Genomic DNA, 16,244 nt, shown 5'->3' with positions numbered 1-16,244 from the left:
AATATGTGTGAAAAGATAATAGTTAAATAAAGATGTTCATTTTTTGTCTAATTATATTATGTCTTCATGATCATCATGAATGCAAACTAGATCGGTCGATAAATTTTCAATGGTGAATAACATGCATTACAAGGAAAAATCATTTTTGTAACAAAACTTTTTTGTCTCTAAATCTACTTTTTCCGTTACTAATGACATTAAAGACGGAATTAGGAATGGAATTACGTTAGCTACATGAACTTTAGGGACGGAATTCCGTTACAAATATATTATTTTTTTGTAGTGATGGTGTGAAGTTCAAGCTCGAGTTAGATTTCATTTGTTAATCCCTTTGATATTTTGTACGGGTGTCAGGGTTTCGCCTACACTTCTATATATATATATATATATATCACTACAAAAAAAAAATAGTATATTTGTAACGGAATTTCGTTTCTAAAGTTCACGTAGCTAACGTAATTCCATCCTTAATTCCGTCTCTAATATCATTAGTAACGGAAAAAATTGATTTAAGAACGAAAAAATCTCGTTACAAAATTGATATTTTTTTGTAGTGTATATATATTTATTTATTTATTTAATTTATTCTCTTCTGTAACTCCTATTCTGATATTACTAATGCAAATATCTACTAGGCTATGTAGACCATTCTGATAGAACTTGGTCACCATATTCATTATTTTTGTATGCATTTTTTTATTTTTTGATTTCGTGAACTGAGTGTTGGTGGATAATTAATAACAAGTGTTTTTGTGCTTGACGTTGCTAATTTTTTCTAATTTTTGTACATAAATAATTTATTGAGGGAAATATATGTATGCATAACCGAATTATTATTACTATTATTATTATTATTATTATTATTATTATTATTATTATTGCTTGCACTAAAACATTTGATAAAATTTTATTTTTCCCGAGCAAAATCACATTATTTATTATTATTGCTTGATAAAGATGTTCTGATTAACTTATGTTTGTTTTTTTTTAAATTACAAAATAATTTTCTTGGTAATAGTATATATTATACCTCTCCAACCCATTCATTCATTTTTGCAGTAGCTACAGTAAAAATGCAGTTGATCTAAAGTAATTTTACTCCAACCATAAACTTCAATTTTTCACTCTAAAAAGTATATTCCATATATATTCCTCTTTTATATTATTTTACATAACTTTTTATATTTATAAATTACACCCCAACTTTAATTTATTTTTACAATATAACCCAAATACATATAATTACACATTATTTTTAAAAAACTAAATAATTATATATCACTTTTCGAAAGGTAAAATTATATATCACTTTTTAGAAAATAAAATTATACATTATTTTTTAAAAATAAAATTATATCACTTTTTTAAAAAAAAATTATATATAATTTTTCAAAAAAATAAAATTACACAATATATCGAAAAAAAATAATAAAAATATACAAATACCACAAAACACAACATAAACTCCACTCCAAAAATGGAGTGAAGCGTGCCCCAAAAATGGGGGGGGGGGGGGGGAGGGATTTGGGGGTGGGTTGGAGCCCCAATAGGTTGGAGTTGCCCTTAGAAATACAAATTTATACTACCTATTAGAGTTGACTCATTTTTATTGTATGATAATGTAATTTAATTAATTAATAATAGTGAATTAAAATATTGTTTTATTATTTTTTATGTGAATAAAATTATTGTAATTTTAAAATAAAAAATAATATATATAATTAAAATAAATTTAAAATATGTGTTTAAATATTTGAACTATTATATCTTAATAAATATATGTAATATGAATATCAATTTGTAAAGAATAAAATTTTAAATAATACAAACAAATAAAAAAAAATTATTTATATATTTATAATTAAAATAATAAATTTTATAAAAAATGAGGACTTTTAAATATAAATATTTATATTGATTTATTGATAAGAGAGATAAAAATAAAGACGTTTTGAAAATCTACATAATTTGATATTATATATTATAAAGTTAATTAAATTGATTTATATTTGTTAAATATGTTTAAATTTAATGATTTTTACCAAAAATAGAAACATGTCAATTGAAGTGAAATAAAAAAAAAAAAAAAAAAAAAAAGACAATTAAAAAGGAACTGAATAATATAAAAAAAGATATAATGATATTAGTGCAGTTGCCGCCAAATATATCTATTAGTAATTGAAAATATAAACAGTAATACTTATTTGATGTCAAGGCCAAATATATCATTAGTAATTGGAAATATAAGCAGTAACACTTATTTTATATCAATCAATTACGAATTGTCGCAATAATAAGAATTTTATTAGACAACATATAGAGACAAGAACGCTAATTCTACGTCATTAAAAAAAAAAAAAAAGCCCAATTCTATTTTCAAGTTAGCAATACACTGCATTGAATAGATACAATAACACAATTACAGTCGATTAATGACTTAGGAAACCTCTTAACAGTAAATCAATGTTATTAATCATCTAATTAATTTTCGACATATCCACACAAGAAGTTTTACAAATACTTCCTGCGATCACGTTCAAATTTCTTGATCTCTTGTAGCACTTTCAACCCATGGATATGACTTTTTTGCATCGTGTAATGACTCTTCACGCATCTTATAAGTAATTTATTTGTTCTACCCTGCATGCATATTATTATAAAATTATGTCATCGTTTATGAAAAAATTAATTAAAAAATAAAACTGAACAAATATTAAATAGTGATGGTGCATACGTGTGATACTTGAAGCGCAGTTCGAGCCACATAGTTGACATACACATTTTTTGCAAAAGATAAGAATTGTAGAAGTTCGCTTATCTCTTTGATTATAACTTCAGTTAAAGACTAAGTTGTGCACTGCAAGCATCTCTCCACCATACCGCTGCTGAACTTATTTTCTGAAAGGAATACAAATCTCCCGAACATAGATAAAAATAATAAATTGCATATTTTTTTTAATTATAAATAAATACTTATTTTTTTTATCTATCTATATTATAGAAAAATTTATTCTCTATAAAATTATATCAATACTATATATATTGTATTAAAATTCAATCATTATATTAATTAATTAACTGTACAATTTAAATGTTTTTAATCTTGTAGTATATATTGAATCATAAATCAAATATTAATTCAACCGCTAACCGAAAGCACTATAAATTATTTTTTTACCGAGAATCATGAAATTGTATACAAATGAAGGAAAAAAAGAAAAAGGTAAAGTTTCATAATACATCATACAAAATTATGATTGGTAAGTAAAAATGATCGAACTTAAATAGAAAAAAGATATCTCTAGATTGCCAAAATCAAGTGATTATACAAAATATTCTATCTAATTATAAATTTTCTAGAAAACTTCAGAAAAATTTCAAAACTTTAAAAGCAAAGAACTTATGAAGAAATATAGAGAGAGAGACTTTGATTATTTTCATTATTATTTTTGGAATGTAAAAACGAAAACGAGTGGAACTTCCAAAAAGAATATTTTTATTTTTTATATATAACCAATCAAATAATTTTGTTTGATTTGATATTCGTATTTGAAACTTTTTTTATTTGAATTTAAATAAAGATATTTAAATTCGATATGAATATGAATTAAATACAAATATAAAATTTTAATATTCAAATAGATATTCATAAATATTTCATTCGGTAATAATATATATATATATGTACATTGTATAAAATATTGTAGACTTATAAATGTCTTTCCCAAAATAAATAGATCAAACTAACTTTATTTATAATATTACTTTTATAATTTTATATAAATAAAAATATATAATATAATTAAAACTACAACTATACTATAATCGTGAATTTATTTTATAAAGTTGTCTTAATATTGTTGAAAGTTTTAATTATAAAATTTCGAATCAAATAGTTTTGAATCGAATCAGATAAGACATAAAACTAAATCAAATCTTTTATCAAATATTTGAATAATATTGTTAAAATTGCATTTTAAAAAAATCAAATTGAAAAATTTAAAAATAATGTCGAATCAAATAAAATATCATTGTAAGATAACGAATCGATTGAATAGCTGAGTATTTTCACGAATCAAATCAAATATTGCGGTATTCACTTCAATTCGATGTATATACAATTCTGTTATAGTGCTATTTGAGTATTTACTAGCATGATGCCAATTATCCAATAAAAAAGACTATAAATATGGTATAAAAATATAATAAATAATACATATTCGATAAACTATTAGTACATAATGTTAATTTTATTTTATATGAATGTAGTAAATTTATATCTAATGTACTATCGTATATATACTATTGTGCTATCAGCACGATACTGATAACTACCACTATATATATTTGAATCGTTGTTCACAACCTAAGATTCTATTTTATCATCAATCCAGCCGATTATAAAACGTCTCGAAGCACTGGTAGTAATCCTTTTTTATGGAGAATTTTTTTTTTTAAAAAAAATATCTTATACATATGTCTAATTATAACTATTGTCTTTTTATTGTCGCCCTAGTAAAAGATATCTTGCACGTGAGTTTTACAACTCGCCAAATCCACGGCCGGTGGCCACTAAATGACATGTGGTAACAATATTGGATAATATAAATATATACAGAATAATTTTAGCGTAATTATGACATTTACATTACAAAATATATTTTGTTAGTGTTCATAAAGTGACTAAAAAAATAAATTTACGCACGATCAATATACTGAAATAGTAAAATTGTAATACCGTGCAAAATTAAATTTTATAAAATAATAGTTAAAAAACAAATAATAATTTAATATATTTAAAATATATTTTTATAAATTTTTTCTATTTTTGTTATAAACGGCGTTAAAAACAACAGTAATAGTTAGGTCATCTCCAACCCAGCGTCTTGGGTTGCCAGATTTGGCGTCTTGGAGAAACCGATACCAAATCATGCATCATTTTTTGGCGTTGCTACAGTACAACGCCAATTTTGGTGTTTAATTTTAAATTTTTAAATTTTAAATTTTATTTTTTATTTTTCTAAATTAAAAAAATATATATATATTTTAAATTATAAAAGTAAAAAATTGTTTAAAATAATAAAAAAATTGAATATTTGAAAAATAATAGTGAAAAATAAAATTATGATTAAAATAAAATTAATATAACAACTGCATATTTAATGTTAAAACTGAATAAATAAAATTGATTGGTTGAAAATAACAATAACGAACTATTCCGGTGAAATGTCTCCATAATATTCCATTAAATACATTTCCTGTGACTCAGAACAAATTCATTCAATTTTTTTTTTTTCAAAAATTGAAGACCATCTACGAAAAATTTAAAATAATAATAATAAAAAAAAAAATTAGCGGCAAGCAGTCAGAATTCATTGCAAACCACCATAGTTGTTACTGAAGTACAAAATTAGAATAATTATTAAACCCAGAACCACCGCGCCGGCCGGCGCCTCCGCCGACCTTACGGCGGCGCTGCCGCTCCCAAATATCATTCCAAAGTAGTCGCCGCCACCACCACTGCCGCCGCCGCCGCCGCCATGAGAGCCGCCGCCGTATGAGGCCCCTCCGCCGTAAGACAGGCTAATGCTATTGTCCCTGCAATCGGAAGGGTAATAATGTCATTTACAGGAAGAATATAAAATAAAAGGAAATGGGGTCCACACGGCCATTGGGAAAAGAGCAAAAAGGCTGTAATATTCTTGGTTGGTGGGCCCACATTTATTAGCGTAGCTGTATGCCACTGAAACAATTATTCCTATATACCTGGTGTTGTGCACCTTCCTTATTTTCAACCAATTAGAAATTTTATAAGACATTAAATAATACTCATGCGTTCGGCTACAAAATATACATATTTTTATTTTGAGACGTCCAATTACAAAGTAATCATTTTATTAAATACCCTACTTTTTTCACAAATACCCTTACTTTACATCACATCGTTACTATTATATCAAAAAGTAAGGACAAAAATATCATTACACTACTTTTACCTACCCAATATAATTAAAATACTATTATTTCTTAAACTCTGCGCCAAAAATAAATGTATACTTATTGTGTGGACGGAGAGAATACTTTTATCTAATTCAAAATAATACTCCTTTCGTCCGGGTATATTTACCACTTTAACATACACAAGAATTTAAAAGGAATATAATTAATAAATAACTAAAAATATATTAGTAAAATAATTATCGTATGATAAAAATAATAATAGATTAAGATAACTTACTAGTATAATTAAAATTAAAAAAAAATTATAAATTAAATTTTTTAAAATAAAATTAAAGTGTATAATTCTTTTTCAAAAACAAAAAATGAAAAAATAAATTAGACGAACGAAAATAGAAAAATGGACATGAGAAGTTGAACGAAAGGAATAATTTTATTTTTATTTTAAATGTTCATCACTTTTAAAATAATAATAATATTATTTTTATAAATAATCGTATTACTGCATTATTATTATATCAATGTTATTAGTTTTTACACTACTACACAAAAAAATAATAATAATAATCTTTTATTATTAATTTCATACTTTAATATAATACTAATATTTATATAAAATGTAAATATTAAGGTATCATAATATTTTGATAAAAATATAAAGATAAATTGATAAATAGATAATGACATATCTATAATAACAAAAATATTATTCTTTCTGTTCTAAGTTAAAGTGCCATTTTTTTGTTATTTAAAAATATTTTTTTTATATTATTAAAAGTAATTATTAACTATTACTAAAATACTTTTCAATTTTTACTTAAATTACAAACAATATACAATTAATTTACATAAAATTAAAAAGCAAAAATATCACAATATCTTATATTTTTCTACTAATTAATAAAATATTATTTTTTAATTTATTATAAAAAAATCTAGAATAATATTTTCAAATAGACCGGGAAGAATGTATTTAAATAAAATACTTTATACACCAAATCCATATTTGCTTTTTGTTTGAACATATAAAATGTTCATTCTACAATCAACTAATATCGTAATATATTCATTAAAATTCATACTCCCACTATATGGTCATTTGATCGGACACGAGTTTTAATAAAAATAAGTTATAATTATTACTTTTTTCTTTTATAGTAAAAAAAAGTACAAAATGTAATAATTTTTTACTTAAAAAAAACGAAAATATTTTTCAATGACAACCCAAAAAGAAAAATGAACATAGATTTGAATGACGAGAGAGAATATTAAGCTCAAATAAACATAGATTTTGTGGACAAAGTACTAATTCGGAAATATGTAACACAACAATTATTCCAATTTTTACTTGTAACTTCTAAACAATTTTTATTTATTTGTGATTTTTATACTATTACTATTATTTATTTTTAATTTACATTTTTTTCTAAAAAATTACATTTCATATATATTTTCATTTAAACATTAAAATCAATCCCAATAAAATAATTATTACTAAAAGGAATTGCCCACAACCAAAAACATGCAAAAAAGATGACAAAGCATTTCCTTGGTAAGATTCTTATGACAAAAGTTCGGGCCTACACTTTACTACACACATGCATGTAAAATATCTCCAAAAAATTTTGAGAAAACAAGAAAGTTAGGCAATGTTTTATGAAAAAAAATAAGTATTTAATATGATATTTTTTTAAAAAAAAAAATTACTGTCGATGAACTGTGTCAAAACTTGTAAAAGTATGTTGTAATAAGATTTTGCGATTAAGATGAAAATTTTCAATCAAAATTCAAATGCGAAATAAATTGGGTACCTCGGGCCACCGATAACTCCGGCATTCATCGTTAGTTGGTCAATGAGAGTCGCCGACTTGGCCTGAAGGCTAGAGGCCTTGGAGTATTGCATATTGACCCCTTCGCCCGACGGCACAAAAAATGCGCCGTTGGCCATTATGTCGCCTTCCGTTCTCCAATTCCAATTCGACCACTCCCCTTCATTTGTGTCCTCTCGCCTCGTTATCTATTGGATACTCACGCCATCAAACAATATTGTACGCATTAGTGAAGAGTCGATAAAGCGAGATTTAGTCGTTAAAATTTGAGCTGAATAAGTATTAATGTAATATTTTGAATGAAAACTGAGTCTTTACAGGCATTGTCTTGAATTTAAAAAAGAAAAAGAAAAGACCTCGATTAGATAGAAATTTTATAAGTTTTGTCGTTTTTAAAAATTTTATAAACAATAAATAATTAGATATTTGATACTCTCTCTATACCATAAAAAGAATTCAATTTTCTATTTTTGTTCGTTCCAAAATAAAAAATATTATTTCATAATATAGTAATTGTATTACATACCTAACATAATAAATACCCTTATAACTTGCAATATATTGTACAAATGCTATTACTTTTATATTACACCACATTAATAGGAGCATTTATGTGCAAAAAGTAAATAGTGCTCTTGTTGTGGGACGAAGGTAGTATTATGTTTTATGAGAAAAATATATATTTGATGTGATATTTTTTTAAAAAACTACTTCTAGTAAGTAATGTCAAATATTCAAAAGATATCTGTGTAAACAGAGTCTAAATATTATACGTGATTTTACAAAAAAAAAAAATGATGAATAATACGGGAAATTACGAGTACCTCCTTTGCACTAGGATCGATCGGCGCCGTGTAACGATTGCCCTCGCTATTGATAGTCGGACTAGCACTACCCCCGATCGCATACATTTTCCATTCGAAAAAATCGTTGTTCACGACATGAATATAACCCCTCCGACACCTCGGCATTCGTTGCACGAGCCCCTCCCCGAATCGATTGAAAGCTATCGTCACCTACATTCGATTATAACAATGAGAAAGTTTCAAAACCTAGTAAATGTTCGAAATATGCCTTTCTAAAAATAGAAAAGATCGAAAAGCAAACCTGCATTCCTGAGTCCGGCAAGTACTTATCGTCATGTCCCAATAGCATAACCTCGTTGTGGTGCGAAAAATAGTTGTTCGAGATAGTAATAGCCGTCGAGCCCATAATGGCATCGATCAATCCGTCCGTGCAATGCGACAAAGTGCAATGATCGATCCATATATTCCTCGAGCCAAAAATCGAAATCCCGTCGCCGTCCGACTTCCCCCGCCACCCGACGTGCGTAGGGCTCGCCCGGATGTTGGTATTCCCCGACGGCAAGCAATCGTAGACACGGATATTGTGAATGATGACGTTGCTAACGTATTGCAAAGTGATGCAACCGTTCCCGGTGATTTGGACGTCGGCGCCGCGGCCGTCGATGGTCTTGTAGTTATTGACGATTAGCTCGTGCTTGAGCTTGATGACCATGTTCGACGCGAAGACAATCCACAACGGCTCGTCTTGGATGACGGCATGGCGAAGGGTCCCGGGGGTCGGGTTCACCGTGTCGTGATCGGACGAATCGGTCACGGCGTAAAATCGCCCCCCTTTGCCCCCCATCACATCTTTACCGAACCCGATTGCGCATTCGGCCAGACGCTGGCGATTGGCGGCCCAATTGGCGTCGCATCGCCAGCAATCGTCGATGGGGTTTCCGGTGAGGCATTGAGATTGTGCATCGACTACCGGAGTCGGGAGGAGCCTCCTCGACACCGATGCATTCACTCTCCTATTAAGAATAAATCGAACAACAATCGTATTACATTTTGCAGAATTTCAGAGTTGCATGTTATCGACGATACAATTAGCCTAAATGTGTACAGATTCAAATAATAATAACTTAATATAATAGATATAACTGAACAATAAAGAAAAATCTAGAGTTAATTTGCACAATATTTTTCTAAGCAATTTTTAATACTCCCTCCGTCCCATAACAAAGTATCCATTTTTTCATTTTAGTCTGTCTCATAACAAAGTATCCATTTTCTTTTTTAGTAACTGTATTATCTACTTAACATTACAAATACCCTTACAACTTACAATATATTACACAAATGTCAATACCTTTATATCACATACTAATAAAGTTATTTTAAACATTTCTACTTTATTCCTACTATATCCCAATATAATACTAATATTTCTAAAACTACGTGCAAAAAGTAAATGGATATTTAGTTCCGGGACGGAGGGAGTATATATATATATATTTTATTATTATCTCACAAAAATCAATATTCAACATAAACTACTACCTCCATCCGACGACACTAAGGGTCATCTTTATTTATTGTTGCGTATTTGATCTTTGAATATTAATTATTATATCAAAATATAATAAAAAAAATAACAAAAATATAAACACAATAACACAAATAAATACTCTCTACGTCCCATAAAAAAATACTATTTTCTATTTTTGTCCTCTCCCGGCATCATTTTCTAATTTAGTAATTGTACTGCCTACTTAACATAATAAATACTCTTATAATTTATAATATATTACAAATGTCAACTTTTATAACACATGATACTAATAGGAGCATTTTCGTCTTTTTTACTACAAACTAATACTCCATCCGTCCAAACAATAAGTATACATTTACTTTTGGTGCGAAGTTTAAGAAATAATAGTATTTTAATTATAATAGGTAGGTAAAAATAGTATAATGACATTTTTACCCTTATTTTTCTTTTTGTATAAAAGTAGTGATGTGATATTAAATAAGAGTATTTGTGAAAAAAAAATGGAATATTTAATGAAATTGTTACTTTGTAATTAGACATTCCAAAATAAAATATATATATACTTTGTAGCTGGACGGAGGGAATATAATACTAATATTAAAAAATATATTAAAAAAAAAAACATCAAATCAAAACATTAGATGGATTAACTAAATGTCTAAAATATCTCAAAATAATTGCTCTACTTTTTTATTTGAAACGTTCAACAACTATTGTGCTATTTTCTTTCTTATACACAAATTTTACATTTGTACCGTTCATTCATTTATTATTTTTAATTTCTACCGTACAATTAAGGACAAATTTGTCAATTTATAACAAAAAGACAATTACCTAAACAATCGTACAAATATGTTTTAGGACAATAGATGTGATAACTACTTGATAAAATGAAGACAAGTTGTTTGGATCAATTAGTGGATTATTAAACACAACAATTACATAAAACAACTGCAAAATAGTCCGAAATCGACATAAATAATTAAATACTAGTAGATTAGAGAGAAATGTGGATTCGAAGGAACAAATGATGAAAAGCAAGATTAGAAAAGGCACATAAATGTGGACAAGCTGGGAAACGAAAGAAAGCACTTTCCTACACACATGGGATGTCTATGCAGAGACAGGCAATTCTACTTATTAGAAAATTAACTCATACCCCCAAACAAAAAAAAAAAAAACTAAAAATCAAATTAATCTGGGAAAGAGCAGCAGATCTCGAAATGCAATTCAACGAAAGAAAACCCACTTTAGTTTTCAGAGAAATCGAACAACTTTTAGTGTGACTTTTGGATAGATTAATGAGAAGAACAATAACAGTACCTGTTGAGTTCTTGGGCTACAGATTGAGGGGATGGGTGAGTGAGATTGGAGAAAATTGCAGAAGAGGCTTCGGGGAAGAAGAAGAAAATGCAGAAGAAGAGCAACAACAACATAGCTAGCTGCAAATAAATGTATTCAGAAAATGTTGTTTGGATAGCAGATTTAAAGAACAACTGTGGAATGTAAATGTAGATGTAGAGAAGAACATATTAATGGGGTTGAGAGATCTGAGAGAGAGGAGACACCATGGATGGGAATGGGGATAGGAAGAGGATTTCCCAATGTGAAAGGGGATGGGACTGCAGAATGTGAGAGAAAGAAGAGAGAGAGAGAGAGAGAGAGAGAGAGAGAGAGGCTCTGTTTGTTTTGTTTTTGTGTGCCAGTTTTGGGGGAAGAAAGAAGAGAGAGATAGAGAGAGAGAGAGGAGGAGTAGTCCCATGACATGGGTGACTGTGCAGTGGCCGCCCCCTACCCCTCACTCAGGTTCCCTTGTTTGTTTCTTTCTGTGTCTAAAAGAATGTCTAAAATTAGTTTAATTGTATCTCACACCAAAATTTAAGAATAAAAATAGAGGGTAGTATTTATTTTTTTTATAGGTTTAGGAAAATTTTGATCTGAATATTTTATGAAAAAAATATATATATTTTTAATAAATGCAGAATTCAAATGATAGAATCATGAAATTTAAAATTAAAAGAAATATATCTAAATATTTTATTAATATCTAATTTATTCATTCGTAATATGTAGCTCATTTGGATTTGACATAGAATTAAAAAATAAATAATTATTTTATTATAAAAATATAATTGAAAGTATTTTTAGAAATTTAGGGGTGTATTCATTTGAGACTTTATAGAATTTTATTGATTTTAAAAAATTTATATGGATTTAAAAAATCAACAGAATTTATGCGGAATTTGATGAATTTTATTTATTGATTTAAATGGATTTTTATATATTCGATTGGATTGTTTATGAATTTCATAGGATTGTGGAATAATTATTTTATTGATATATATAAATTTATATAAGACATATTTGTAAATAAAAAATAATAATAAAAAAATAAAAATACAAAAAATTGTAATAGTAAAAAAAATAGTACATTAAATTATTTATTATTTTCATCTTCATTCTTGTCATCTTATTTTCTTCAACGTTATACCCCGCTTCATTTCTCACATAGTATTAGTCATACTCATTCTTCATGGATTAGCTTCTGTTCTTTGTTGTAGTTCATTTTGAGAAAGAAATTCTAAAATTCATTTTCCACGTCAAGATGCGGAGAATCTTGATATCAAACACAACGTAATATCGCTAAAAATTGACGTCGGTTAGCGAATCCACAATCCATAAAAAAATATTTACCTAAAAATTAATATTAGAAAATAGTTAGTTTGTCACTATTTTTAAAAAATATATAAATATAATAAAAAAATATGCTACCATACTTGAAGTCCATTTCTTCTTAACAGTGCATCATATAAAAATTTTGAGTCATGCGATTGACCCTTCACACATATTAAGCACATATATAAACTGCAAATCAAAGCTGTAAACAGCCAAAACATTGTGTGATTGAACACCATGGTGGTTTCGATAATTGTTTACTTCACGACCTATTGCCGTTGCCCTTATGTGAATTCCACCGATAGCTCCGATGCAATCCTGAAATAAATGAACACTTATTAAAAAAAACTACTATTACCTCTGTACCATAAGAAGAATATCATGAGTTTTTTGCACGTTGATTTTTAAATATTAATTATTATATCAATACGTAATCCAAATCAAAAGAAATTGACAAAAATAACTCTATTAGTCTCTTATAATTCAAATACAATGACATTTGTGGAGTAAATTATACAAATATAAAATATTTTCAATGTTAAAGTATAATGACGCAAAAGACAAATATAGTCCTTTCTATAGGACGAAAGTAGTATATTAAATTTAGATTATATATAATATTATTAAAAAGATTCATACCTTAAAGAATGAGCCAAATCTTGTACTTTCTTGAATTTTACAAGGCACCCCTATAGATGGTTTAACCATCATTTATGGTGCTATAGTGTTCAACGTCTTTAAGGTTTTGTTGAAGTTTCGACTAGTAGCAAAATGCGAACGACCAAATCTCTGTTAAATATTACCATATCGATCGTTGTGTCATGTAATGCTCAAGAATGTTGCCACAATTTCTTCTACAGATATTATCTGGTATCTTTTACTCTTCTCTCTGATGATAGTGCAGAACTTTAAAAATGCATCTGGATACATTCTATACAACTGTCGAAAACTTTGTGGATCTCTTTTAATCATATCACGTAAAAAAAAGTATTCATTTTTTTGTAATTGGTCGTCCCTTTAAATGAGCTCCAATATATTGAGGTGTTATAGTAATTTTTCTTAATAAAATAATCACCACCTTAATTGCCAACATTAGGAGGCTTACATTTTCGTAAAGCTCCATCTCCAAATCTGTTTCAATTTCTTCTTCCAATATTTCACGAATTTTCATGTTTCATATAAAAATAGTAAATAAAATTAATTAAACCACATAGTACAAATTAAACAAATATATCGATTGAACGCAAATTTAGAGATTCTTACACTCAAATGCATACAATTTAAAGAAATATATTTACTTAAATAATAACAAAAATACGAAATTTATTAATTTCAAATATCTGCACAAAAGAAAAGTTTTAAAAAGAATCTCAATATAATAATAATAATAATAATAATAATAATAAATCTTAACAAAATCCCAACAAAACATAGCATATTATCTAGTATATTATTTAAAGAACCATTACTCTCTAATCTTGTAAGGTATTCAATTAGCTCTTTCTTTAATAGTCATCTTAAAAAATCCAGTTTTTTTTTTTTTACTTGGTGTCAATCAAGTCAAAGGCCTTCAGACGAATGTCTTCGTCCAAATTTGGAATTTTTTTGATAGCATCCCATGTTATATATGTTCTTTCTCATTTTCTTTTCTCGCATAGTATTTCTTTTCTCTAAGAGATTATGAACTTCTTTAAAAGTGTTTGTTAGTTTTTAATTTCTCCCATGAGCTCTTTCTGAAGAATATTTTTAATATAACTAGAATTTGCTTAATACTGAGCTCTACTTCTTTTGGATTGACCTCTTCTTTGATTTAAAATTTCAGGCACTTCAGGTAACTCTAAACATGATGTAGAGCCGTATGACGGATCATTTTCAGATAGTTTTACAAACATCTCATTTTTCAGTATTATAATTCAAATTTTCTATACGTACATTTCTATTTCCATCATCTTCTAATGTCCTTACATCAGTAGCACTACCCAATTCAATAGAGTTTTTTCCAACAACAACAACATTTCCTACCGCAATAGCCAAGTCCTCATAATCATGACATTCCCCATAATGCAAACATGCATCTTTTGAGTGTGTCTAGCATAAACAATATATATTACTATATCATCAAAATAAATTAATACTATAATATTATTATAATATGATGCTTAAAAAATTTACCTTTAAGTACGCATCTCATACTTCACATGAAATTGTAAATTTTTTAGGAGTTTTGTTGTACCCAAAATCAAAGCTAAACTTCATAAGATTTGAATAAGATATCCAACGGTTTTTAAACCATTTGAGGCGGCTTTGGTAATTTCTATACATTTTATTACACCGAAGTCTTTCATTAAGAATATGAAGTATTCTTTCTTCCAATGTTGCTTTGGAAAAAACACCATTATTATCAAGTCATCCCTGAGTCGCAGCATCAACCCTTAGTTCTAACAATAAATCGCTTTTTTTCTTAGTCCACTGTTCGTATGATGTTTTTCTTTTTGAGTATTGTTGTGAATCCCTCATAATAATATTATATATTAACGATACTATGGACAAAAAATTGTGTTATTTTTAATAAACACAAAATTTGTACAAATTATATTTGATTTGAATTTAAAGCGGGTCCTATTCTCTAAATGGGTCATTTGATTCTCCTTCCGGGTCGATTTATTTTCCAATTTGGTTTTCGATGGCTTCTTTGATCCGAAGAGGTTTGGTCTTCAGTTTGACTTTGCCAGCTTTTGGAGGGTTTTGGTCTCCGTGCGGGCGATTTGATCGTCAGTTTTGGATTTGATGTCTTTTTTTAGACGATCCGAGGCTTTGATCTTTGATTTGGCATTGCCGCCTTTTGGAGGACTTTGGTCTCCGCGTTGGCGATTTGATCATCGTCTTTGGATTTGTTGTCTTCTTTGGACGATCCGCGACTTTGACATTTGTTTTGATTTTGCCGCTTTTGGAGGGCTTTGGTCTCCGCGTTGACGATTTGATCATCGTCTTTGGATTTGTTGTCTTCTTTGGACGATCCGCGACTTTGACATTTGCTTTGGCTTTGCCGCTTTTGGAGGACTTTGGTCTCCGCGTGGGCGATTCGATCGTCGGCTTTGGATTTGATGTCTTCTTTAGACGATCCGCAACTTTGATCTTTAGTTTGCCTTTTTCCGCCTTTTGGAGAGCTTTGGTCTCCGTGTGGGCGATTTGATCCTCAGCTTTGGATTTGCCGTCTTCTTTAGACGATCCGCAACTTTGATCTTTGATTTGTCTTTGCCGCTTTTGGAGGGCTTTGGTCTCCGTGTGGACGATTTGATCCTCAGTTTTGAATTTGATGTCTTCTTTAGACGATCCGCAACTTCGATCTTTAGTTTGCCTTTTCCGCCTTTTGGAGAGCTTCGGTCTCCGTGTGGGCGATTTGATCCTCAGCTTTGGATTTGATGTCTTCTTTGGACGATC

The 16,244-nt window shown here is 28.3% G+C and overlaps 1 protein-coding gene across 1 annotated transcript; it reads right to left on the bottom strand.

Annotated features, from left to right (window-relative positions):
- Window positions 1-5,199: 5,199 nt before the first annotated feature.
- LOC127251313 (probable pectate lyase 5) lies at window positions 5,200-11,824 on the bottom strand. The gene is made up of 5 exons (XM_051274975.1): window positions 11,451-11,824; window positions 8,895-9,606; window positions 8,612-8,803; window positions 7,770-7,975; window positions 5,200-5,598 (listed from the first exon to the last, which is right to left on the bottom strand). The coding sequence occupies exons 1-5, from the start codon at window positions 11,561-11,563 to the stop codon at window positions 5,373-5,375; spliced, it is 1,449 nt and encodes a 482-aa protein (XP_051130932.1). The 5' UTR covers window positions 11,564-11,824; the 3' UTR covers window positions 5,200-5,372.
- Between the last annotated feature and the right edge of the window lie 4,420 nt (window positions 11,825-16,244).

The sequence above is a fragment of the Andrographis paniculata genome, unplaced genomic scaffold, assembly GCF_009805555.1.
Source record: "Andrographis paniculata isolate CXL003 unplaced genomic scaffold, ASM980555v1 Contig43END, whole genome shotgun sequence".
NCBI classification, from domain to species: Eukaryota; Viridiplantae; Streptophyta; class Magnoliopsida; order Lamiales; family Acanthaceae; genus Andrographis; species Andrographis paniculata.
Note: the sequence above shows the minus strand (reverse complement) of the source record. Positions and strands in the feature narration are given on the sequence as shown.